Below are 23,685 nucleotides of genomic sequence, written 5' to 3'. Positions count from 1 at the left end.
TTAGTGGTGCTTTCATATTCAATGTAATGTTCAATTTGTCCATAAAAGAATGTTGAAAATGATTTTACTTTTGTTTTTAATTCAACAAGCAATTTGTTGTATTGTAGAAGAATACTGAAAGCAGCAGACATGCAGAACTGAGCACATTTTAACACCTGTGTATGTATCGTGAGTAATATCGTTACCGCAATATTCAATTACTTACTAATTATCGCATATCGCACAATTTCCTCATATCGTGCAGCCCTAATTAGACATACATTATGGCTCAGAAACTGACACCATTTACAGCAAAGTCACAATGCAGATCTGTATTTCCTAACCTTGAAGTTACTGGCCAACAATGTTTTTCTTTGAACTTGTATCTAATTCAAATCAAGTGGTTTTCACAGTGGTGTGCTTAGCTTAGCTTAGCTTAGCTAACGTTACTTAAAGCAGCCCAAAGACATTTGTCCTTCTGCAGAGACAGTTGTGATTCTACTCATATCGATGTCACTTTCTTACCTCGAGCTCAACACCCCAGGTATATTCCTAATAAACGCCATGCCTGAAAAAACAAGTACGAATCAGTTAAAACATCGTCAGCAGACAAAATACATGTTATAACATGGCAAATGTGTAGATAGTTAGGCTGCATTTCTCTTACCACGTCCTGTCATTGCAGTCGCCATGTTGCATTCTTTTACGACGCTAGTGTTCGCTGACGTTAGTTATGTTTACAGTAATAAAAGCGCAACGTGTTTAGCCATTTGTAGTCTTCACTGCGTATACGACCTATTACGTTTGGTTATAGGTTATTATTTGTAAGTTGTCTTACAAGTAATAGTATAAGATAGTGGTGAGAAAGGCAATGTTGCTTTGAAAAAAAAGAAACGCAAACTCGTCATGGTTTGACCCAAATAGGATTCCGTACTGGGCAACGGTAGGACTTACGACACCACGCTGGCCGTACGGCCGGCAGTGTAGTCGCTACGACAGTGCAGGTTAACATGTGTGGAGTTTGGTTTAGCTTTATCAGACTTTATTAGAACATTAGCTCACTTTAAACGACCGGAGGCGTCATGCACGAAAGGTCGCTTCCCGCCTCTCCCAACTGGTACTGCTCGCGCTGCAGTGACGTCAACAGCAGCGGTTTACTGGGCGTCGGAGCCAAAAACATCATCTATCTGATTGATGTGTCTGCATCCTCCTGCAGGGTTGTAGGTAAGTCTGCTGCTGCCATACACACACACACACACACACACGGGGGGGGGTCACTGTCACTCTGGTACTCTGGTACTCTGGTACTCATCCCTAAGCCCATAGAAGGATACACGTCATGTTACACGCATTACACGGTTACACGTTTAGCCCAAGTCAAGGTAAGCAGACCACCTCAGGTGTGATGATTACAGCTCCTGGAGTCGTGTACTGAAAGGGTAGCAGATATCTGGTAACATGGACACTCTAGTTGATTAACCTAGAGCAGTGGTTCTCGAGCTTTTTTCAATAATGTACCCCCTTTTGAACGGTTTTTTAAGCCATGTACCCCCTACACAGGACGAATAATTTTTGTATAAAGAGGAAGAGTACAGCGATGTCAGCGATAGATTTACTAAACAACGGCCTTGTACCTGGAAAACATTCAAATGCTGATGAAAAAGGCGACAAAACCTTGGACAAAGGCAGTAGGAAGAAAGGAAGGCAACTCTAGGGCGACAGAAGTGACAACAAATTCAAATAAGCAACAGACTTTGAAAAAAAGTGACAAAAACTTTGAAGAAAATAAGACGGTAGACAAACGTAAGGAATAAAGGCAAGAATAGGTAAAAACAAGCAACAAAACCTTCAAAAAAAGGTGACAAAAACTTTGAAAAATGCGACAAACTTGGACAGTAGAAGTACCTACAGCCTTGTAACTGAAAAACATTTAGCAAAAAATGTCACGTACCCCCTGCAGTCCTCCAAAGTACCCCTAGGGGGACACGTACCCCCATTTGAGAAACACTGATCTAGAGAGTCAAGAGAAATGCACACTTGGCTCTTTACTCAAGTTCAAATAACACACTTTTTGAGCTGTTTATTGAGCCCTTAATAACTGAATAATACTCAATCGGTCCTGCACACTCTCCTCAGCAGGTGGACACGACTTTAATTGGCCCTTTTTCTACAGGACGTCCGTGTTTTTGGACCAATCCATTGGACAAAATTAATTTCCATCTCTGGAAACGATACATCGATTAAACGGCTAACTGTTGCGACCCCTTAAAATGTCTCCAGTTTGGTCGTGTGAAGATTCAGATCCCAAACTGTCGTCCCAAATTTCCCGCGACTCAATCGAGCAGAGACGTCAGAGGCTTGTTCCTCAGTTCTTTGGTATTTCGTGGCCTCTTTGCTGTATGATAACGCACTGATAGACGTCTGCGTTTGTGTTTTTCAGGGGAGCTCGTCGGCCATAAAGACTTTGTGTCGAGCTTTTCCTTCTGTCAGCATGCGGGGCAGAGCCACGTCTGCGTCAGCTCCTCCAACGACGGGAGCGTTCGCTTCTGGGACTCGGACAACAAGGTGCTCACAAGGGAGCATGCGGCTCATCAGGTGAGTGTCGACTTTTCCTGTTCTGGCGTGTCGTTGGGCCCGTTCGAGATGAGCCGGGCCCGCGGTGAATCGATGAGCGGCGATCGCAGCCCGATGCTCGCCGGTTAGATTTGTGTCCGACTTGACCCCGACTTGCTCTGACGTCATTCACACGTGGCAGGGTCTTTCCTGTAGGGCTGGGCAATGTATCAATATTATATCGATATCGATATATGAGGCTAGGTATCGCCTTAAATTTTGGATATCGTAATATCCCGATATGACACGAGTGTTTTTTGTGTCTTTTCCTGGTTTTAAAGGCTGCATTACAGTAGAGTGATGTCATTTTCTGAACACACCAGACGGTTCTAGCTGTTCTGTTATTTGCCTTTACCCACTTAGTGATTGTATCAACATAACTGATGATTGTTTATCAAAAATCTCATTGTGTAAATATTTTGGGAAAGCACCAATTGTCAACCCTACAATATCGCCGCAGTATCGATATCGCGATATATATTTTGTAGTGGCGGCCCACCATGGCAACATTTCTGCCACCACGGTATCAGATGTAGGGCTGTACAAAAAAAATTTGTTTTATTTACTCAAGCTTAATAGCTATTTTTGTTTATCAAATTGTTCGAAATAACAGGGAAATGCATATAGATTTCTGTCAAATAAGGTAATTATCGCAATGAGATTCCCCCCCCCCCCAAAAAAAACCAAAAAAAAATCATTCAGCCCTATAAGACACTAAAGGCTCTGACACACCAATCCCGATTATCGGCCGTCGGACAGTCTGGCGAGGTCGGTGACTCGAGTCTGTTCGGTGTGTTTCGTGCCGTCGTCAGTCGGAGGGGCCGCCGGCATCCATTTTGGCCAATTTGACTTGTTGAATCGGCCGGTGGGCAGCCGGACTCTATGACCAATCTGATTGGTGGAGTGCCCTTCTTCCACAAGAAGCCCGAGAGCTGACCACGCCAGTATCTTCTTAATACTAGCCATCGTATTTTCTTCCGTTCAGCGAGGAATGACAACAACGATCCTTCTTGACTACTATCTCCACTCTCTGATGAGAACAATGACTGACGACGGCGTGCTCTGTGTTTACTAGGTCTAGAGAGATGTTCTGTCATTTCCGGTTTTCATTTTTTGGCCGACAATACAGATTAGCGCCGCCTGCTGTTATGGAGACGTATTACGTCTGGCGCACGCGCAGAACGTCCGCTCAAGTCGGCGTCACTTCGGTGTGTTCCGAGGCACTTTTTGGACCTCGGGGAGCCGACTGATCAGTCCGACTGCCTTTTCTGCCGACGGTCGGCCGTCGGGTTGGTGCGTCAGAGCCTTAACCCTTTCTGCTTGAGCCTGACTAGTGAAATGAATGTGACGTACAGTTGTTTTCCCTTCGCACACAGAGCCCCGTGGCGGCGGTGCACTGGTCTCCGCTGGATAAGAACCTGGTGGTGTCGGGGGACGAGAAGGGCGTCGTGGTCTGCCACTGGCACAACACGGGAGACACGGCCAGCTTCTTCCCAGAGCCCAGGACCATCTTCTGCCTCACCTGCTCCCCTCACACCTGGAGCTCTGTGGCCGTCGGGTAAGACCAACCCCCAGAGAGCACACTCCACTCTGCCGGATCACAATGCTTCACACAGTCCAAACATTCAAATCTGAGCCAAAAGTGCTATACAAATAAACAAGTAGAGTTGAGTTGTACTTGTGTAAGAAATCCAGACAACAAAAAAAAATACAAAATCCTAGAACGCACAAAACATTTCTTTACTTTTGTGTTAAAAAGCAAATCTGCCAAATTCAACCATTTTAGCCACTCTACCAACAGTAGAATATAAACCGCCGCGATGGGGATTGTGACGTTGCTGTCGTCGTTCTGCCCAAGGTACAAAGACGGGATGATCGTGCTGATCGACGTGAGCAAGAAGGGCGAGGTGACGCACCGTCTCCGCGGACACGAGGACGAGATCCACTCGCTGGCGTGGTCGCCCCTGGCCGGCGAGGACGCCTTCTACAGCAGACCAGAGGACAGCGAAGGTAGCAGTGGGCCGACATTGGTTTGGTGCATGACAGCTATTTGTTTTTTTCTTTTTCAATCAGTGCGTTTACATGCAGTTTAAAAAAAAAAAAAAAAAAAACATTATATTAGGGTTAGAGCCCGACCGATAAAGGATTTTTAAGGCCGATATTTATGAGTTCTCATTCAAATATGATAATGCAGTTTAAAAATAAACTTTGTTTGTTGTTTTATTGTCACAACAGAACAGAGGAACATCAAAATATATTCTGGTAGTTCTGATAAATACAATGTGTAAAAATACAAACTTAAGATATGAAACTTAAACTTTGAACAAAAAACACAATAACAACAAAAATCTGAGTGTTGCCAACAGGGAGGTTGTAGAGCGCCCTCTGGAGGACAAACTATCCAACGCCAACACTCAGAACATGGTTGAAGGGTGTTTCCTCTGTTTTTTATTTTATTTTTAAAATATTCATTTATCGGCCATTCTAAATGCCGATACTGATAGTTTGGAAAATGCCTAATATCGGGCTCTAATTAGGCTTAAGGCAAAACCCTGATTTCTCAAACGCCATGTAAACACCTTACCCCGGTTCTCATAACCCGGTTAACCGAGGTAGAGAACTCCTTCACTAACGGGTATCCCCGTATCCCTATGATAGGTCGAAAGTTGAATGAACGAGTACTTATGTCCTTTCCATTTCTTACAGGTTGAGTCGTTGTTGCCCACAACACGCTAGCGTTCTGCTAATGAATGCTGATTGGTCAGTGAAGGACTGACTACGACCAGAGATCCCGCTTGACGGCATCCGAAGCGCAACCAAGTGACTCGGCGCTTGCCGTAAAGCAGTATCTCTGGCCGTACGATGTGTATGACGTCATTGGCATTTTAAAAAGGCTTTTTAGAACAAAAATGCAGTGTGTATTTTCTTAGCCGCCCCTTTCGAATACAACGTTTCAAATTACTAGACAAAAAATGATATCCTGAGAAAAGTGGATTTTGAGGGGTATGGCTCCATAGACCTCCATTCATTCTGCACTCGCCCGTGAGCGCCCTCATATGGAACCAGAGTGGAACTGCAACCAGTTCAGAAGCCGGAAGTTTCCCGAGAGTGGAAGTTCTCCCCTTATTAGACATTCTCTGGTGTAATGTTGACACGGGTCAACCGGAAGAAAAAGCCGGTTGTGCGTCGGCAGAGCGCCACCTACTGTAGCGGAGGTGGAGTTTCTCCTGTCATTCTCCCCAGTCCTCCCCGCTCATGTATACGGGGAGAACTGGCGTAACCCTGTTATTCACTACTGCTGTGCATGTTAACGCACGGACTGTGTGTTCATTCTGCACAAACAACAACTTTTTGACAGGAAAAAATTTTTTTTCTCATAGAAACTTCTAATGTAGAAAGTGTACATGTTTTTTTTTTTGTTTTTTTATTTTATTAATTTACACAGATTAATATACACATAATACAAGATCTGATGGCTAGATGCAAAAAAAAACCCTCAGAGGGGCTTAAACTGGGCACCCTCCAATGCACACTCCAAATAAAATAGAAAAAAACCTAAAACACTGATAAGAAAAGAGAAGATAAATTACACACGCTATCAAATCAACAGTATAAATACGAAAGGTAAAATAATATTAGGAGTTCCGTGGGTTGTTTACAAAGACATCCCATAGGGACAACATTGCACAGACAAAAACAAACCTTTAACAGCTTTCCTAAATTGTACAAGTGCTAGCTTGAAAAAATGTGACGAATGGCGAACCATCCCATATCGCTGAACCTCCTGTCATTTAAACCAAACTGAAGTCGAGATGTTTGACAGATAGGAGGCCTGAGTTTTTTTTATTTTTTTTATTATCGTAGCAAACGGTGGAGTGTCTGCAGGAGACGCGGCCGGCTGCTATCTGGCGTCGGGGAGCAAAGACCAGACGGTGAGGATCTGGAGCTCGGCGAAGGGAAAAGGTGAGACATTCTGCAAACAGCCAGGATTTTGTGCTCGTTCCTGATTTCCTCCTGACATCTATTCATGTCAACGTGGAAAAGCCTTTACAAGGTGTCCAGAGGTCATTAAGAAGCCCTAAAACATCTCTTCACATACATAACGCATCTAATTATATCCTATATATTCAGCCTGCACGATTAATCGTTATAAAATCGCAATCTCGATTCATCCCTGTTCGCGATTTAATTTAATTTTCGGCCTTTATTTTGATAGGACAGAAAGTGTTGATGTATTTACACTTATATTCAATCATGTTATTTGTTAATTTAAAGATTACAATTGTACTATTATTCATTATTCATACTATTATTTATTTATTTATTTATATTCTGGTCTAGTATTTTTATTTAGTTATTTATGTACTTATCTTCTATTATTATTATTATTATTATTGTGTCTCCCCCCATGATCGTGATTAAAGAGGATAGAAAAAAGCATTTCCAATCCACAGAGGCGCCCTGCCGTTGTCCTTTCAAGACAGATTTACCTCCGGTGATCTTGCGTAATCCTCTCTGTATGCTATCATCCCCCCCCCCCCCTCCACCCGCAGCTGTGATGACTCTGAAGCTGCCGTATCTGAAGAAGAGAGGCTCCGCGGTCGACCCCGGCGTCAAAGAGAGACTCTGGCTCCACGTCCACTGGCCGAAGGGACGACCCACGCAACTTGTGTCCAGCTGCTTCGGGTACGCACGCGTCTTCATCAGTCAGGCCATCAGAGCAAGCCCGATGAAACATGACACCGGCACAGCTCAGTAGCGTTTTTCAGCAGTGTTGGATTTGACACGGAAATGTGACTAGTCGCTTTGCACTTATTACCCCTTAAGTAATGACTTTCCTGCCTTGAGGATACATTTATGGTTGTACAGAGGCTGGATGCAGAGCCGACGCCGTAGCCACGGTAAGTGGCCAACGCCGTTGTGAGGATTTATACTTGTGCAGTGGTGTGTCTGCATCGTTCTAGGGTATCTCTTTTAAAGAAGAAATCCGGCGCAAAATGAACCTAGGGGTTAATAACACATGTGTACCGAGTCAACCGTTCTTTGGGATTTGTTTTCATGCTAATCGAATGTGACCAGTTTTAGCGCAAACTGCTAATTAGCTTATAACGCTAGTTGTCGGGGCACGGATAAAGTAAAAAGAAATCGCTATTTCTACACCACAGGCTTAAAATATCACCACACTTCCACGGTAGCATAGTGAGGGGCCCTACATGTAAACTGAAGCATTGAGAGTAAGTGTACATTAAAAATGTAGTTTATAAAGACAGTACCGTTCGTGTATACAGGCAGACGCCATCTTGGGAAAACAGTCACGACCAGTCGAGCGACAAACGCCGTGCAACCAGTAACCAGTAACATAGCTCAAGCACGGCGTTCGTCATTCGACTGATCGTGACTGTTTTCCCAAGATGGCGCCTGCCTGTATACGTGACAATAGAGCTCAACAGTCCCGCCCCTCCTCTGAGAGACCTTGGGATCCGGAAGTCAATTTCCCATTCATTTCTCCCATTGACGTCTGGGAAAATCCGTGTATAAAGAGTTTTAGACCATGCCTTAGGCTAGCCAGGTGGGACGTGACTCATAAGCATACAACGTATCATTTCGAGTAAAAAACGAACAGAAAATCCCCAAAAAGTCAAAGGTACAAGACTGTGTACACATCGTCATCTCAGAGTGAAGGAACTACTCATCCCATAAACCACCGCGCACCACTGAACAGGTCGAAGGATGCTAACGTTAGTTTAGCTAACAGCTAATTCGGCTAACCGCTAGCTGAGACAGCATGTAATAACTTTAAAAGACCCTCAAAATAAAACCTGAAAATAACCGTTAACATATATAACGGCTGCTACTTCAGCTGTAGACGGCTTTACCCAGTGTTAAGTTTGAGTTAACGTTATTTTACACTGAATCAAGCTGTCAGCTAGCGGTTAGCCAAATTAGCTGTTAGCTAAACTAACGTTAGCTTCCCGGCAGAGGCTAACGTCAGAAGCGTGGGAACAGATCGTGATTCGTGCAGTGTCGCAGACAGTGTAGCAGAGATCGGGTACTGACACCCCCCCCTCCTCACCAGCATGAGTTCCACCAATCAGAGTCATCACTGTGGGATTGTTCAGGATTGTGGGTAATGAAGTACTTATCCAAGACATCGTGAATAAAAGACATTTATCTCTAAACAAGGTTAGTGCCCCATGATTTTTGGCGTCTATATGAGCATATACAATCGCTTAGTCATGTACGCAAGCTGGTTTTAAGTCTACCATCGACGGTTACAATTTTATGGCTTATACTGCAAATGTCAATGGAGACATTGCATTGTATTTTTACTTCCGGAACCCGCTGTGGGCGGGACTGTTGAGCTCTATAGCGGAGCCGGCATCTGTGTGTGCGTGGGGAGTGTGTGGTAGAGCGAGTGAGAGAGTGACAGGATTGGCGTCGGAGCGAGTACCGACTCCGGCGGTGGAGAGGGAGAAACAAAGTGTCTCCCCTGTTCTTTCTGACCACGGTCGGAAAGCTGTAGCAGGGAAAGTTGACCCTCTCCTTGATTTCATGTGGTTCACGAGAAGGAGAACCCGGAAAATGAGTGTGACGTTCCAAAACCCAGCCAGGCGGACCAATCACGGTTATTTGCGGCGACATGTAGTTACATTTCCGGAGAGGTGCACGTCTGGCTACGGCGTAGGGTTGGTATCTACGTACATACCTAGGGCGTAGATTCAACGCAGAACCACCGATCAGGACTTAACGGCAGCCTCCGGTTATAGTGTGAAAACATCACTGCAGAGACTTTGAAAAGGGAAGTCAACTTATGAATTTGGTCTTGTGAGGCAGTTGCAAGCAGGGGCTTATAAAGATTATTCTCAAGTTGTAGTTGATCAGCCAACTTGCCAGTAAGTGTTTAAATGTTTGTGTATTCAACCTTTATTTTGGCGGGATAGTCTCCTGGGATCCATATGTCTCTTTGTCACTTGTCCTGGCTAATAAACAGCAAGTGATTTATAATTTAGTTTTATTGGCGTGTCTGTGTGTGTCTGTCCCTGTCCCCCAGTGGTGAGTTGGTGATGTGGGACCTGACCCGGGCAGGGAAGCAGAGGTGGACTCTGTTTGGGACTTCTTCGGAGGGTCAGAACCACAGCCGGATCGTCTTCAGCGTGAGTTCGGTCCGCCTGCAGGACGACAGAGAGCTGCTCGTCAGCACCTCCATGGACAGAGAGGTGGGTCGCCTTCTTTCGTCTCCCACTTAACTGGAAAGATTACTTCTTTTTTCCCCCCCTGTGTTTTCATTCATAATCACCAGGGGTCTCATTTATTCATGCACATTTTCAGCCCCGTTTTGTGCGTACGCCACTTCCCACGCAAAGGTTGTGATTCATAAAAAAAAAAAAAAATTATTAGGGAGACTGTGCGGTCCTCCATGCAAACTCTGACCCATGCTTACGCACATTTTGGAGACGATGGGAATTGCCGACGCAGATGGTGAGGTGGTGAACTGATTACACAGGTCGCACAATTAGTTGTGCAACCCTATTGTGAACTCTGCTGAACAAAATATATTTGAAATATGTCTTACTTCACCGAAATGTCCCATTAATGATGGGCGTATTGAAGTGTACCGCACTCTTTATTGCCGCCGAAAGGGCCTTTGATTGGAAGCTGGGTCATCTGACCGATTGGAGGGGTGGTGGGTTTAATAAAAAGAGCCCTGACTTTGACTTTTTGACTCTGCAGATAAAATGCTGGGACCTGGCCTCTCTGGACTGCTGCTGGACTCTGCCCACCCTGGGCGGCTTCGTCTACGCCCTGACCTTCTCCCCCGTGGGCGTGGGGTGTCTGGCGCTGGGCGTCGGCGACAACATGATCCGGGTGTGGAACACGCTGACCACCCAGAACCAGTACGACACCCGCTCCTTCTGGCAGGGCATCAAGTCAAAGGTCACAGCGGTAAGACGTTTGTTGTTTTAAATCTCTGTGTGTGAGTGTGTCATCGTAAAATGTGAACTTTTGTTGTTGACTGGGGATTAGGGCTGGGCATTATATTATATCGATATCGATATACGAGGCTAGATATCGTCTTCAATTTTGGATATCGTGTTTTTTTTCCTGGTTTTCAAAGGCTGCATTACATTAAAGTGATGTCATTTTACCAGACTTACTAGCTGTTTTATTATTTGCCTTTGTGGTGGAATTTCCACAACCACCATGTAGTGGTATGATGAGACTAAAGGGAAAGCTTAGACATCAGATCATAGGTCACAGGACAGGTAGTCTCGCTTTGCCAGACCCTCCTCCAAAGCGCGCTGGAGGAGGGTCTGGCTAGTCCACACAGTATTTGGGGATGGGGGGAATACGTGCTCTGGTTTATTGGCATTTCTTTTAACCAATCACAATCGTCTTGCAAAATAACCTCGGGAAGGAACATGTGTACGTTCAAAAGTTGTTTTAGTCGTGCAACAGAAAACTCAGATTGGACAGATAGTCTAGCTAGCTGTCTGGATTTACCCTGCAGAGATCTGAGGAGCAGTTAACCATAGTCCTCAGAAATCCACCGGAGTTTAAAATGACAACACAAAGGAAGCCCAAGGCAACAGATATCCGCGGCGGATTTTCCGGCGGCAACGGAGCAATCCCGGTAGTGGAACGTCGTCAAGGATATAGACTGCAGGACAGGGGGCGATACTATTCATCCAGTCTCTGATGTCCAAACCTGTTCTGTCCTTGCCTCCCTGTCTCAATCAGGGAGCCTGTGTAGACCGCTGCATGATAAGGGAATGTTTGTTTTTGGACTCTCTCCTTATGGAGCTCAGTGGACCAGGGCCTGCCATAGTTTCTCATGCGTCCCAGAACTATGCTCAAGGTGACCATCTTTTTTTTGGCGCCATCGATATCTTGAGATATCACAAACGTATTAGTTGGGGCTGGGGATATGAGCATCCGGTAAGGCACAGGACCTCCGAGTTGGGGAGGACACTGCAGAATAGCACATCGTGGTTAAACTGTACGGTCTACCTTAATCTCCTCGATCGAGATCAAGAAATGCTCGTGTGTTAGACATCAGTCTCCCGAGCCTTCATGAATCGTGAAGAAAGCTGCTACTGAGTTTTTCCTTAACAGCCTTTACCCACTTAGTCATTGTATCCACATTATTTCTCAAGACTCTCATTGTTTTAATATTTTGTAAAAGCACCAACAGTCAACCCTCCAACATCGCCGCAATATTGACATCAGTGTCTTTGGAGAAAATCAAATATCACAATATTTTTGACCCTGTTGCCCAGCTCTACTAGAAATGTTAATGATTAACAGTTAAACTGCTAACTGACAATAATAATTTTGACCGATGAATACAACCAGCTAAACAATAAAAAACAATATGAAAGTGCCCATATTATGCGCATTTTCAGATTCATGTATTTAGAGGTTGAACCAGAATAGGTTTACATGGTTTAATTTTCAAAAAACACCATATTTTTGTTGTTTGTCACCATACACATTGCTGCAGCTCCTCTTTTCACCCTGTGTGTTGAGCTCTCTGTTTTAGCTACAGAGTGAGACATCTCACTTCTGTTCCATCTTTATTGGGAGTCGCACATGCGCAGTAGCTAGGTAAGGACTACTAGCTAGAAGCTAGCGCAGCTAGCGGTTAGCCACCTCGTTCTCAATGGCAAAACACTGCTACAACACACACGAGTTCACCATAATCTCCAAAAGAACTACTTCCATGTCTCTGTTCTGCAGGTGTTCCACGCAAAGTTGGAAGTGCGCCCTCGTTTAGAAGAAGTCTCCCGGCTAATACTGCCTTGAACTGACCGAAGTTGGAGAAACAGCTAGCTGATGTGGTATTAGCTAAAATGGTTAGCACACACCAAATGTTTCGGCCGATGACGTAGACAGCCCTGCCGATGTTGACAAGCTCACCCGGAGACTGAAGGCAGGAGACATTCAGAAACCGTTTCTCACTCAGAACAGCATGGATGGTTTTTTTTTTTTCAAAGTTTGTATGCGTGTGGAAGTACCAGAGACACAAAATAACTCCCCAAATCCCAGAAAAATAGTTTTTGTTTTCATAATATGAGCTTTTTAATAAAACGAAAATGAAAAGGTGAAAGACCGCAGAAGACTGCTGTCAGCCGCTCACAGCCCGACACACCTGTTTGACTTTGGCGCTCCGAGCGGGCCGAGCATCTGTGCGGACGTTTGTGGAGAGGATTATTATCAATAGGTTCAACTTTTTGAAAGAGGCCTCCATTATCAACGGCCATTACACGTTGACGTGACACAAAGATTAAGACACGTTTTCCTTCACTGCAGCTGGCGTGGCACCCCCAAAAAGAAGGATCCTTGTCTTTTGGAACGGACGATGGTAAAGTCGGTATCTACGATGTCTTCTCTAACCGGTAAGGGTTATTATTATTATTATTATTATTATTATTATTATTATTATTAGCTTTGTATGGTTTGAATGATGAAGTTGTGTAAGTTTCCAACACTACGTCACACCAGTGCACATAAACCCCCTCACTGTAGTTTCATATCTGATAGTTTTTAACCCACTGCTGTTTCTTAATCCTTGTTGTCCTCCCGTCGACTGTGCAACTTTTTGTTTTTCTGGGTCAAAATTTGAAATTAAAACTCTTTTTTTCAATGTTTTAATCACTTTTTTTCAACATTTGTCACTACGTTCTGCATTTCTTTGGCACTTTTTCAGATGTTTGTCGGGTTTTTTCTGCATTTGTTTGACGTTTTTGTTGTTTTTCCAGGTTTTTGAAGCTTTTTCCAACATTTGTTGCTTTTTCAGTGTTCTTTTATCAATTTTGTTAAATTGTTATCAATTTATAAAAAAAAATTCTAAAACAACCAAATTCAGTGAAAGTAGTGAACTGATCATTTATTTTACTTGTGAAGAGTAATGGTTGTATGGAACCATCCACGTTATTGTCAATTAATTAGTTTGAAAGAAACCCAAATTTTGGGTATATAGAAACTTTTTGAAAATGGGTCAGATTTGACCGGAGGACAACAGGAGGGTTAAATGTCCGACTGAAATGAAATTGCGTGTAGTTTTGTTTCTGCTCCGGTGTACAGTGCTGCAACAATTCCAACTTTTACTGAACAATTAATTGTCTCAGAAATAATTACAATTAACAATGTAATTGTCTCTTTCAGTCAGGTTTGAAAAAAAAAGTTTTCATGTATGTATTTTTCAAACCAAAACGTTTTGAAATGAATTCTTCTTAAATTTACATAAAAAAACAAAACAAAAAAACATCAACAGTCATACCCCTTAGGACCTAAGCTATTGTTGGCAAAAACTTGTGGTTAAACAAAAACTGTGATTATTTAAAAAAATATTGCAAATAGACAATAATTGTCTATTTGCAATAAATAAATGTTAGGAAGAAGACAATAAAAACGTACCCAACATATTTTTAGCTGATTCACGTTCATCACCAGTTTCATGCTGGTCCACTGACAGCTGGCGGCGCCAACACACAAAGCAGCGTTGCAACGTAGCAACAAAAACTCCACAGGGCACCTTTTAAAAAAGATAAAATAAATAAATGGCTAGAGGCTTTTTTTTTAAGATGAGCTATTTTTTAAACAACATAAAAAACAATATTTGCAACATGAACAAAAGACAAAAAAATAAAGAAAAGATGACAGAGTTACTATATTATTCAAGACCACACAACTAAATGGTAACAAAATAGACAATAAACCGACTAAACCTTTGTATAAAGGCTCTGACACACCAAGCCAATAATCGGCCGTCGGACAGTCTGGCGAGGTCGGTGACTCGAGTCTGTTCGGTGTGTTCCCTGCCGTCGTCCGTCCGAGGAGCCGTCGGCCTTCATTTTGGCCGACCTGACGTGACCAATCTGATTGGTGGAGTGCTAACCCGGAAATGACGAGCGGGATGAATGTGACTAAGCCTCTCAAAATCTGCCGCCTGCTGTTATGGAGACGTATTACGCGCTCAAGTCGACGTCGCTTCGGTGTGTTCTGAGGCACTTTTTGGACCTCGGGGAGCCGACTGATCAGTCCGACTGCCTTTTCTTCCGACGGTCGGCCGTCAGGTTGGTGTGTCAGGGGCTTAACAGACAACAACATAAGCCCATCATACACGTCTTTCCCCAGCACAAAGCTTCTTAGGAGCCCTCCAGAAAGTTCAGCTACTTTGCCCATTTTCTAGTCTAGACATCCAATCTGGCAAACCGTTTATATGACCAGAATAGTTTACTATCCTCCAAAAACCTTTTGTAAATGTTGAATGGAGAAGGAATCGTGCAAATACGTAATGCATCTTGTTCCGAGAAACTGAAAACAAGTAAAACTTTTGTTTATTTAAAATAAAACTCCACAGGGCACCTTTTTTAAAAATGACTACGAGCACGTTTTCTAACTGCAAAAAGGGATTTTTGAAAGTTAAACCACACAAGGCCCCCCCCCCCCCACCCCCCCCAGCAAGTTATTGCTGCGGGCCAAATAATCCCTTGAGGCCTCTGAGTCCTGTTGTTGCTTGTGTTCCTGACTGGGCGTTTGTTCTGCCTCGTCTCCTCCCAGGCCGCCGCAGATATCGAGCTCCTATCACAGAAAAACGGTGTACACGCTGGCCTGGGGGCCCCCGGTCCCCCCAATGTCGTTTGGTAAGTTAAGTTCCTAATGAAGTGTTAGAAAATGCTGCTGTTTCTCTCTGAACGCTCTGACCCAGCAAAGACGCGGGGGGGTGCCAAAAAAAACAGCGAGTCAGCGCAAAAAGCCCAGCCGTCTCTGTGCGCCCTTTTTGTAATCGACTCTGTAATTGAACAAGCCGGGGAAAACACTTTCCTCCCGCCTTTCAGCCGCTCGTGGGAAAATCTAGACGTAGCAAGGTAACCCTGACAGCTGTCGGCAGACGACATTTTAATTAGGGTATCGGTCGCTCAGCTGCAGCGCCACAAACGGGAGTGCCACCGTGCCAACCATCTGCTGATGCTTATTCAGCTTATTTGTTTACCTTGCACCTTTTTTGAAAGAGTTCATTTTTGGGGCTTTTATTGCCTTTTATTTTTGATAGGAAAGATTAAGACAGGAAAGTGGGAGAGAGAGGGGGGAATGGCATGCAGCAAAGGGCCGCGGGTCGGAAGCGAACCTGTACATTGGGCGCACGCTCAACCAGGTGAGCTACCCAGGCGCCCCTACCTCGCAGCCTTGACACTGGCTCGGCGCACTTTGTGTTTGTGGTGGAATTCTGTGAGCTCATTGGTTCAGATCGTCAAGATGCAGAGGAAGTTAGGTCAGGATGCAGAGGAAGTTAGGTCCAGCTGCTTCCCGCCTCTCTGGTTATCCAAAGACTGTCAACTGCCACAGTCCTTTATGTTCTTCACGTTTAAACACTCTGCATCAACTATTCAATGTAAAGGCCTAGAAGTCCAGCTGAAATGATTAGACCATTAAAACACACAACTGTTTGGGTTGTACCAGTTTCTAAAATTGTAGGATTTTTTTTAATTTTTTTATATAAAACTTTTAATACTTTAAGTACATTTTCCTGATGATACAGACTTTTACTTAAAGTCCGGCATTGAAAATGTTACTTAACTTGTAACAAAGTATTTGTACAGTGTGGTGTTAGTACTTTTACTGCAGTAAAGGATCGGAATACTTCTTCCACCGCTGGACACCAGTCATTAGTTTGGAAAACCTTGTTCAGAGTGTACCGCCGCCGTTTTTGCTGATGACTCCGTTTGGCTCAGTCAGCCTCTCATTAACGGAGCTTTCCGGAAATCTCTGCAGTCGCGTATCCTTTCTCTTCCAGCTTTTGAAACGTTAATCGCCAGCTATTTTGATAATCGATTAATGGGTTTGAGTCTTTTTTTTATAAAAAAAAAGGTAAGAATGTTCTGATGTCAGCTTGTTAAATGTGAATATGTTCTAGTTTCTTCTCTCCTCTATGACAGTAAACTGAATATCTTTGAGTTGTGGACAAAACAAGACATTCGAGGACCTCATCTTGGACTTTGACATTTTAGAGACCCAACAACAAAGCCATTAATCGAGAAAACCATCGACAGATTGTTCGACAATGAAAATAATCGTTGCTACTCCACATACTGAGTGCTTGTCATGTGTTTTTTACACACTTTAAAAAGTAGTGTAACACGCTATTACTGAAAATTTGGTAACGAAACGTAGTTCCTTTTTCAATTTGGCGCAACGTTACTTTTCCCACGGACAGATTTGACAGCGACACCGCCTTCTCAGCTGCGCGCTCACAAGCTCCACACGGGACGTGACAGAGGCTGGTAGCCGAGCAATCATGGCAAGCGAGAAGCAGCCAAAGCTAACTTTTGAGAGCGTGATAAGCTTCGTGGCTTTTTTGCTAGATGGCGTTCTGAGCCAGGCAGACACAAAGCTGACAACCTCACAGATGGATGCGGTGGAGACGGCCTCATACATACACGCAGCGGACCGCTGTGGACTTGTCGGTCGCAAGGACACTCAAAGATTTCCAGAAAGGAGGCTGCATGTGTCTACGACAACGCACGGACCATCGTGGCTGCGCGACCGGTACAAGTCGATACAGACATTACGTAATATACACTAACACCGTGTAACGCTGATGACTTGCTGATGTGCATTCAACCCGCGCTGGACTCCTTCATAATGAATCAGCCGTCACTCTGTGAGGAGAGAATCCAGCCTACAGTGTAGTTCAGACACTTCACTGATAAACCAGAGATTGGCTTTATGGTCAAAGATAGTTTTTGTATGATTAACTTCAGTCTCTGCCAGAGACGCCTGTTTTTAAAAGTAACGTAAAACTAACGAGTAAAGTAAAAAGTTACTTTCCGTAGGGGGTAACTAAGTAAAGTAACGGATTACTTTTTTAAGAAGTAACAAGCAAATGCTACTTTTTAAAAGTAACTTCCCCAACACTGCAAGCCAGACCCACATCCAGATGTTGGGTCTGGGAACTCACCATTGGCGGGGCTCAATCCGAGGGGCGGGACAAACGGTTGTCTTTCAAATTCCCTCTGCACGCAATAGGATAGCGCTCCAACCAACCAGAGCAACGCTAGTTGATGGATTAAACTTTTGCCGTATCCGCTCGGCAAAACTCCGAACACATCTTCCTTTTTTAAGAATGAAAGCTGAACTCCAAGTCTTCCAGAGTCGCGGCCAAGGCCGATTCCAAAGACCGCTGTTCGTCAGCATAGCAGCCATCTTCTTTGTTTTCAAGCAGCAGGGAATTTGCGCAGAACCGTCGCAAGCCCGCCCACTGACTCTATACACGATGTGATTGGCCTGACTAGAGTTTGGTTTTTCCAGCTCACAAGCCAACGGAGAGTTGCTAGACTGACCCTGCCTGCAAATTACATTTGCTGCCGCTAGGGTGGTCTAGATTTCTAGGCTAGCATGATACAATACAATTTAAATCAGTCAGAAGGGTCCAATTTGACATTTACAGCCTTTGAAAAAAGCAATGAACTGAAATGCAGTGTAATGAAATACTTATTTAGCAGCTCTGCTCTACAGCCCCATTTAATTAACGAAATACTTTTTAAACTTCTATCCGCTGCTTTCCGGCGGCAACGGAGCAATCCCGGCAGTGCAACGTCGTGGATATAGACCAGTAGACGGGTAACCCGTCGCCCAGAAACCATCTATAGTCCTCCCGTTTTGTTTTCTGTGTGTGCGCTGTGTTCAGGCGCAGCCGGAGGAAAGCCGTCCTACAGCCTGTACAGCTGCGCCGGCGAAGGCGTCATCCTGCAGCACGACCCGTCTCGGCTGAGCGGAGACGCGGCGGACATCGACAGGCTGATCAGAGACACCAACAGCATCAAGGTGGGAGGGGTGACGACATCATTCTCTGGGCCATTTAACCTGCTTTAAACTGTTGTCATGCTTTTTCAATGTGGGTGTGTTCCGTGATCTACTGACCGAACCACACGGCATATTATTGGATGCTCCCATCCAATTAGGGTTGCACGATACTGACAAAAAGTGATATTGCGATTATGAATATTGCGATATCGATATTCATTTTGATATTTTTAAACGTGTGAAATTACAAAAGTTATGGGAAAACGCATCAAAATAGATTCACAACAATATAGTGCACGGTGAGACTTATGTACGGCTCCGTAGTGCCGCGGGACCACAGGTCGGTCGTGGATGAAAAATATTCAATATTTCCGACTCCAAACTCTGCCTCATATAAACACTGTTCATAAAGTTGCGGGATGGCTACCGGTGAGAAATAGATGCGGGATGGGATTACTTTTGGCCACTAAACTTTCCTTTTCAGGAATTTCTCCCTGAGCAACACTCGTTTTCTTACTTTTGTGTTCTTTCTTTTGCTCCACTCACTCCCTTCGCTCTCTCTTTAGGTCCTCTCTTTCCTTTCCCTTCTCTGATTCGTTCCGTTTAGTTGTCTCTATCCATTTCTTCACTTACACTGTCACTCTGCCGAAACATGCACACATGTCACGTAGTACGTTCCATAGGGTTTGTCACCTAGTGGACCCGTGCGCTGACGTGCACTAACCTGTGCAAGTGGCACGGTAACCGGCCAATGAAACCTGATCATTACAGCGTTTCAAGCTCTAAATCAAACACAACTAAGCCACACAGCCAGCGGGCGGGACGCAGCGCTCCACAAAATAAACAAAACATTGCATACTTATTGTGACACGTTCGATATAATATTGCGCAACGTGATATTGTGATAACGATATTGAGTTTATATATCATGCACCCCTACATCCAATGATGTCGTACAACAGCCAAAGTAAGTTCAGCCAGTCGCTGATCGTTCCGGGTTCCTTTGTCCTAAAGCGCTGAAGTTCTTTCGAGATTCATACTGTGGTTGTGCCAGCATTGACGACTGGAGGGCCCCGTCTGTTTTCAGATGGACTCAAGTAGTTTTTCTTTTCATGTTTTAATGTCAACATATCAAATTTTCAGGATAAACGAGACGGCAGCAGTTAACCTCCCTAACCCAAAAGCAAAGGGAGCTTATTCATGCTGCAGACACTGCGATAAGCAGTAAAACAATCATCGTATTCAGAGAAATACATTTGTGTCCTCATCTGCTCATGCACACGGGCTCATCTGCGAACTTCAGAAACCCTTTGGTGACCCAGGAGCGCCTGTCAGCCACAAAAACACTCCGGGTGTAAAATAAACTCGCGTGAGAATCTCACAGACTCCCGATTCTGTGGTCAGATAGCAGATATGGTGGCCGGGTTCCCGGTGAATGATTGCAGGTGATTTGAAATGGGTTATGACGGCGAGCTCTGCTTCCCAACAGCACAAGCTGTCTCCACACACCGACCTCCGCTGGAAGCCAGATGGGAAAGTCGTCGCCATCGGCAACGAGGACGGGTGAGTGGACCGTCTCCCAACAGGCTGTCAGCCTGTGGAGTTCCTGTGAGGGACCAACTGTCCAGCTGTCCACTGACAGTGTTTAGTTTTTAGGCTTTAGAACGGAGACGGGTGTCTCGTGCCAGAGAGAGGGAGTAAGAGCTACGCTGCCAAGAGAATTAAACTCAACTAATACATTTTTACAGGCAGTTTTAGTGAACATCTGGGCACCCACTGCCAGCGGACTGTTTGGTAAATGAATCGAGTGGGATTAACGGATGTTAATTCCTCCTACTTCCTTCTCCCTAGTTTATCCGTGTCTTGAAAATGGTTTACTTTGAACTCCTAATGGAAGTTGTCGTGTTGCCTTTGTTCCGTGTGTCTGCCCCCCCCGTTGCTCTCCGCTGCAGCTGCATCGATGTGTACGAGGCTCCCGCTCTGAAGCTGCTGTGCAGCATCCAGCAGCACCACAAGATGATCAACGCGCTGCGGTGGCATCACGGCCACGGCTCCTCTCCGGAGCTGCACTGCCTCCTGGCGTCGGGCTCCAGCAACGCCACCGTCTACGTGCACGATCTCCGCCCCGTCATAGGTGGGACGACACCTCGCACGCATTGCATTATTCAAACCTGTCCTACATTTATTTGCGAGCGCTTGTGTTTTTGACCTAAACCTGAGTATTAAATAACACAACATTTTAGATGTGTAATATTTTAAGAGCTCGGTGGGTATAAACATGTGTTTTTAGTTTATGTTTTTAACCTTTTGCACAGAGAATCCTCCAGAAAGCCCCATGGTGATGACGGAGCCGTTTCGCAGGCTGTGTGGTCATACCTCTAAAATCACCGGCATGGCCTGGAGTCCTCACCACGAAGCACGGCTGGTCACCGTCTCGTACGACGCCACGGCCCAGGTCAGTACCAGGCCAGCATTATGGGTAAACAAACGCGTTCCCGTCAGATGCACCAGACTCTGGCTTAAGCGTGATGTATACTTCTGCGTAAAATCTACGCTGTTGCGACGTACTTATGTACGTGGAGACACGGACCTACACGGTAGCCTGATGTGCACCTCTCGAAAATTGGAACTACACCTCGCGGCGACGCACGTCGCTCAGCCGTGGCTTGGTAGAGTTGCATTTCCCATTTTTCTTTGTAATCCCCCCCCCCCCTTTGCGATTTGTGACGTTGTTGGATGTTTTTGTTCCGTTGAGGTGTGGGACGTGCTGCCGGAGGCGGCTGTCTGTAACTACCGGGGCCACAGCGGTTACCTGCTGTGCGTGGACTGGTCGCCTGTCGACCCGGATGTCATCTGGACGGGAGGGAAGGACTTCACCCTGCAGGAGTGGAGAGTCTCCAAACAAGAGTTTAAAAAGCCACCCAAAGGTGAAGACGCCCAGGACCCACGTCCTCCCAACACCACAACAACGGCTTAATCGGTGTAACCGGCAGACTGTAACGTTCACATGCTTCTCCTCTCAGGGAAAAAGATGGTCGACCTGAAGGAGAAGATGAAGGCCAATCCCAAGCAGAAGAGGAAGAACAAGAAGGCGTCTGCGACCGGAGGAGCTACGCCACCGGACATGAACGGAGAGACAGTTACAGGAGGCGAGAAGGCAGCGGGACAGGAGCTGTCTGGGGAAGAAGAGGAAGATGAAGTCGGCTCTACCAACAGTGCTGTACCTCCATCAGGTAACAGAGTAGTTGTTACTAGGCCTGTAACAATTATTACATAATCATATAAACGCAACATTTTTACGTAATCGCCATTTTCTTGCCTAACCTGCACCCTATTTTTTTGGTCCAGTATTAAGCAAGTGTGAAACAAGCTACAATGTAAGTTAACAGGGCAATTGTCCAGCTTGTATTTACCTTCACAAAAGTGCTCGTTTTGCCGCTGACAGGCTCAGATTAATATTCTAAGTGTCTGACAACATTATGGAAAGGATCCTTTCAGAGATCGACCTTTTTAAAACCTCTTTGAGACCTTTCTGTTCAACCAGAAACAGCACTGAAGTCGCTAGTGCTAAACCCACCAGACTCCATTTAGAAAAGCAATACTTTTAGCGTGTATAGAGGCAACATATGTTCACATGTAAATCTGTAAACTATGTGTTTATTTCAACCAAAACTAGAGTTTTGATGGTTGGAAAAGTAGAAAGACGACCCAAAACGGCGTTTCCTAGTTTTATTTTTTTTCTGTCGACTGTGAATGAAGTGTATTTTACGATGCTTAAATTACTATTTATTTACATGGAGTCTGGTTGGTTTAGCGAACGCAATTTCGCAGATGTTTTTATGTTTAAAAAAAGTATCTTACTCTTTAACAGGTCAACCTCCTTAGAAATCCTTTCCAAAATATTGTCAGACACTTAGAATATTAATCTGAGCCTGTCAGCGGCAAAATGAGCACTTTTGTGAAGGTAAATACAAGCTGGACAATTGCCCTGTTAACTTACATTGTAGCTTGTTTTGCCGACTGCAGCGATCTTGCTTAATACTGGACCAATGTCAAAGATTGGTGTTCCCATCAGTCACTCAGAGACACAAACACATGGGAAAATAGGGTCCAGGTTGAAAAAAGGTGCCAGTTCACCTCCTGGGCACTGCTCTTGAGCAAGGCACCGAACCCCCAACTGCTCGGGGCGCCTTTCCATGGGCAGCTCTGACATCTCTCCATTAGTGCATGTAGAGGTACTGAGCATGTGTGTGTCATTCAGACCTGTGTGTAATGTTGTAATAACAACAGAGTGAAACATTGTAATTTCCCCTTGTGGGATTAATAAAGTATATATTATTATTATTATTATTATTATGATGTACGATTGTTGGGACCTTTTTTTAACTGTATAACCAACTTCATTCTGAAATTTTAGTTTCAGCCGCTTTTGAGACGCAACGGAAATCTTTCACCGCTGTAAAGAGCAAAGACAAACCAGGTACGCACCGAAAAGTTAGGAAACTAACTTCAGCTGAATGTGTATACGTGGTTGGGTGTGTGTGTAACTGTACGGGTGTTTTGTGCATTTTGTATCCAGACTTGGCCCTGCTGAAGAAGAAGAAGCCTCGCTCCATGCTGCCCATCAGCACCTCCATGGACCATCGGCCCAAAGAGGATCTGCTGCAGGACTGCATCACTCTGGCCTCGGTCAAACACAGCGCTGGTAAGACTCCGCCTGCTACGGAGCACGGGAGTTATGGGAAAACAAACATACGCAGCGGAAAATATTTCTAGTAAACTGAAACTAAACTAACCCTAACAACTAAAGCCTTCAAGAAAAACTAAACTACAACAATTCATGTATCATTCGAAAGTGTGTGTGTGTGTGTGTGTGTGTGTGTGCTTGTTTAACTGTATTCGTGGGGTCCAAAACCTGAGGAGTCCAGTATCCTTGTGGGACCAAAATGCTGGACCCCACAAGTTTAAAGGGCTGTTTGAGGGTTAAGACTTGGTTTTAGGGTTAGAATTAGGTTCTGGTTAGGGTGAGGGTAAGGGTTAAGGTTAGGCATTTAGTTGTGATGGTTAGGGTAAGGGGCTAGGGAATGCATTATGTCAATGACGGGTCCCCACAAAGAGAGTGCCACGCAGTGTGTGAAATTGTGTGTGATATTGTGTGTGTTACAGCTCCCCCTGCAGGGTGTGTCCCAGGCCAGGGAGAGCACGTCCACCTGGGCCTCTTCTCTGACAGACAGGCTCTGTACCGCATGTTTGAGGCAGAAGGTACGTTGGTTTATCTTAACCTGG

At 44.8% G+C, this 23,685-nt stretch overlaps 2 protein-coding genes across 2 annotated transcripts in view; one reads left to right on the top strand and one right to left on the bottom strand.

The window, feature by feature from the left end:
• mrpl22 (mitochondrial ribosomal protein L22) overlaps positions 1 to 865 on the bottom strand; it is a 5,115-nt gene extending 4,250 nt beyond the window's left edge. Inside the window, exons 1-2 of the mRNA XM_078265529.1 lie at positions 647 to 865; positions 505 to 547 (exon numbers count right to left, since the gene is read on the bottom strand). Of these exons, the coding sequence (XP_078121655.1) occupies positions 505 to 547; positions 647 to 671 (68 nt within the window). The 5' untranslated portion in view covers positions 672 to 865. The remainder of the gene's footprint in view (positions 1 to 504; positions 548 to 646) is intronic.
• A 63-nt stretch (positions 866 to 928) lies between these two features.
• The window catches only part of gemin5 (gem (nuclear organelle) associated protein 5), a 35,628-nt gene continuing 12,871 nt past the window's right edge, over positions 929 to 23,685 (top strand). The window contains exons 1-19 of the mRNA XM_078265525.1: positions 929 to 1,203; positions 2,420 to 2,574; positions 3,969 to 4,150; positions 4,451 to 4,602; positions 6,457 to 6,555; positions 7,146 to 7,278; positions 9,644 to 9,809; positions 10,324 to 10,536; positions 12,904 to 12,989; positions 15,157 to 15,239; positions 18,284 to 18,420; positions 19,889 to 19,962; positions 20,352 to 20,533; positions 20,715 to 20,854; positions 21,155 to 21,326; positions 21,423 to 21,632; positions 22,817 to 22,879; positions 22,979 to 23,104; positions 23,566 to 23,661. Of these exons, the coding sequence (XP_078121651.1) occupies positions 1,062 to 1,203; positions 2,420 to 2,574; positions 3,969 to 4,150; positions 4,451 to 4,602; positions 6,457 to 6,555; positions 7,146 to 7,278; positions 9,644 to 9,809; positions 10,324 to 10,536; positions 12,904 to 12,989; positions 15,157 to 15,239; positions 18,284 to 18,420; positions 19,889 to 19,962; positions 20,352 to 20,533; positions 20,715 to 20,854; positions 21,155 to 21,326; positions 21,423 to 21,632; positions 22,817 to 22,879; positions 22,979 to 23,104; positions 23,566 to 23,661 (2,611 nt within the window). The 5' untranslated portion in view covers positions 929 to 1,061. The remainder of the gene's footprint in view (positions 1,204 to 2,419; positions 2,575 to 3,968; positions 4,151 to 4,450; positions 4,603 to 6,456; positions 6,556 to 7,145; positions 7,279 to 9,643; positions 9,810 to 10,323; positions 10,537 to 12,903; positions 12,990 to 15,156; positions 15,240 to 18,283; positions 18,421 to 19,888; positions 19,963 to 20,351; positions 20,534 to 20,714; positions 20,855 to 21,154; positions 21,327 to 21,422; positions 21,633 to 22,816; positions 22,880 to 22,978; positions 23,105 to 23,565; positions 23,662 to 23,685) is intronic.

This window comes from Sander vitreus, chromosome 13 (genome assembly GCF_031162955.1).
Source record: "Sander vitreus isolate 19-12246 chromosome 13, sanVit1, whole genome shotgun sequence".
Lineage (NCBI taxonomy): Eukaryota > Metazoa > Chordata > Actinopteri > Perciformes > Percidae > Sander > Sander vitreus.
Note: the sequence above shows the minus strand (reverse complement) of the source record. Positions and strands in the feature narration are given on the sequence as shown.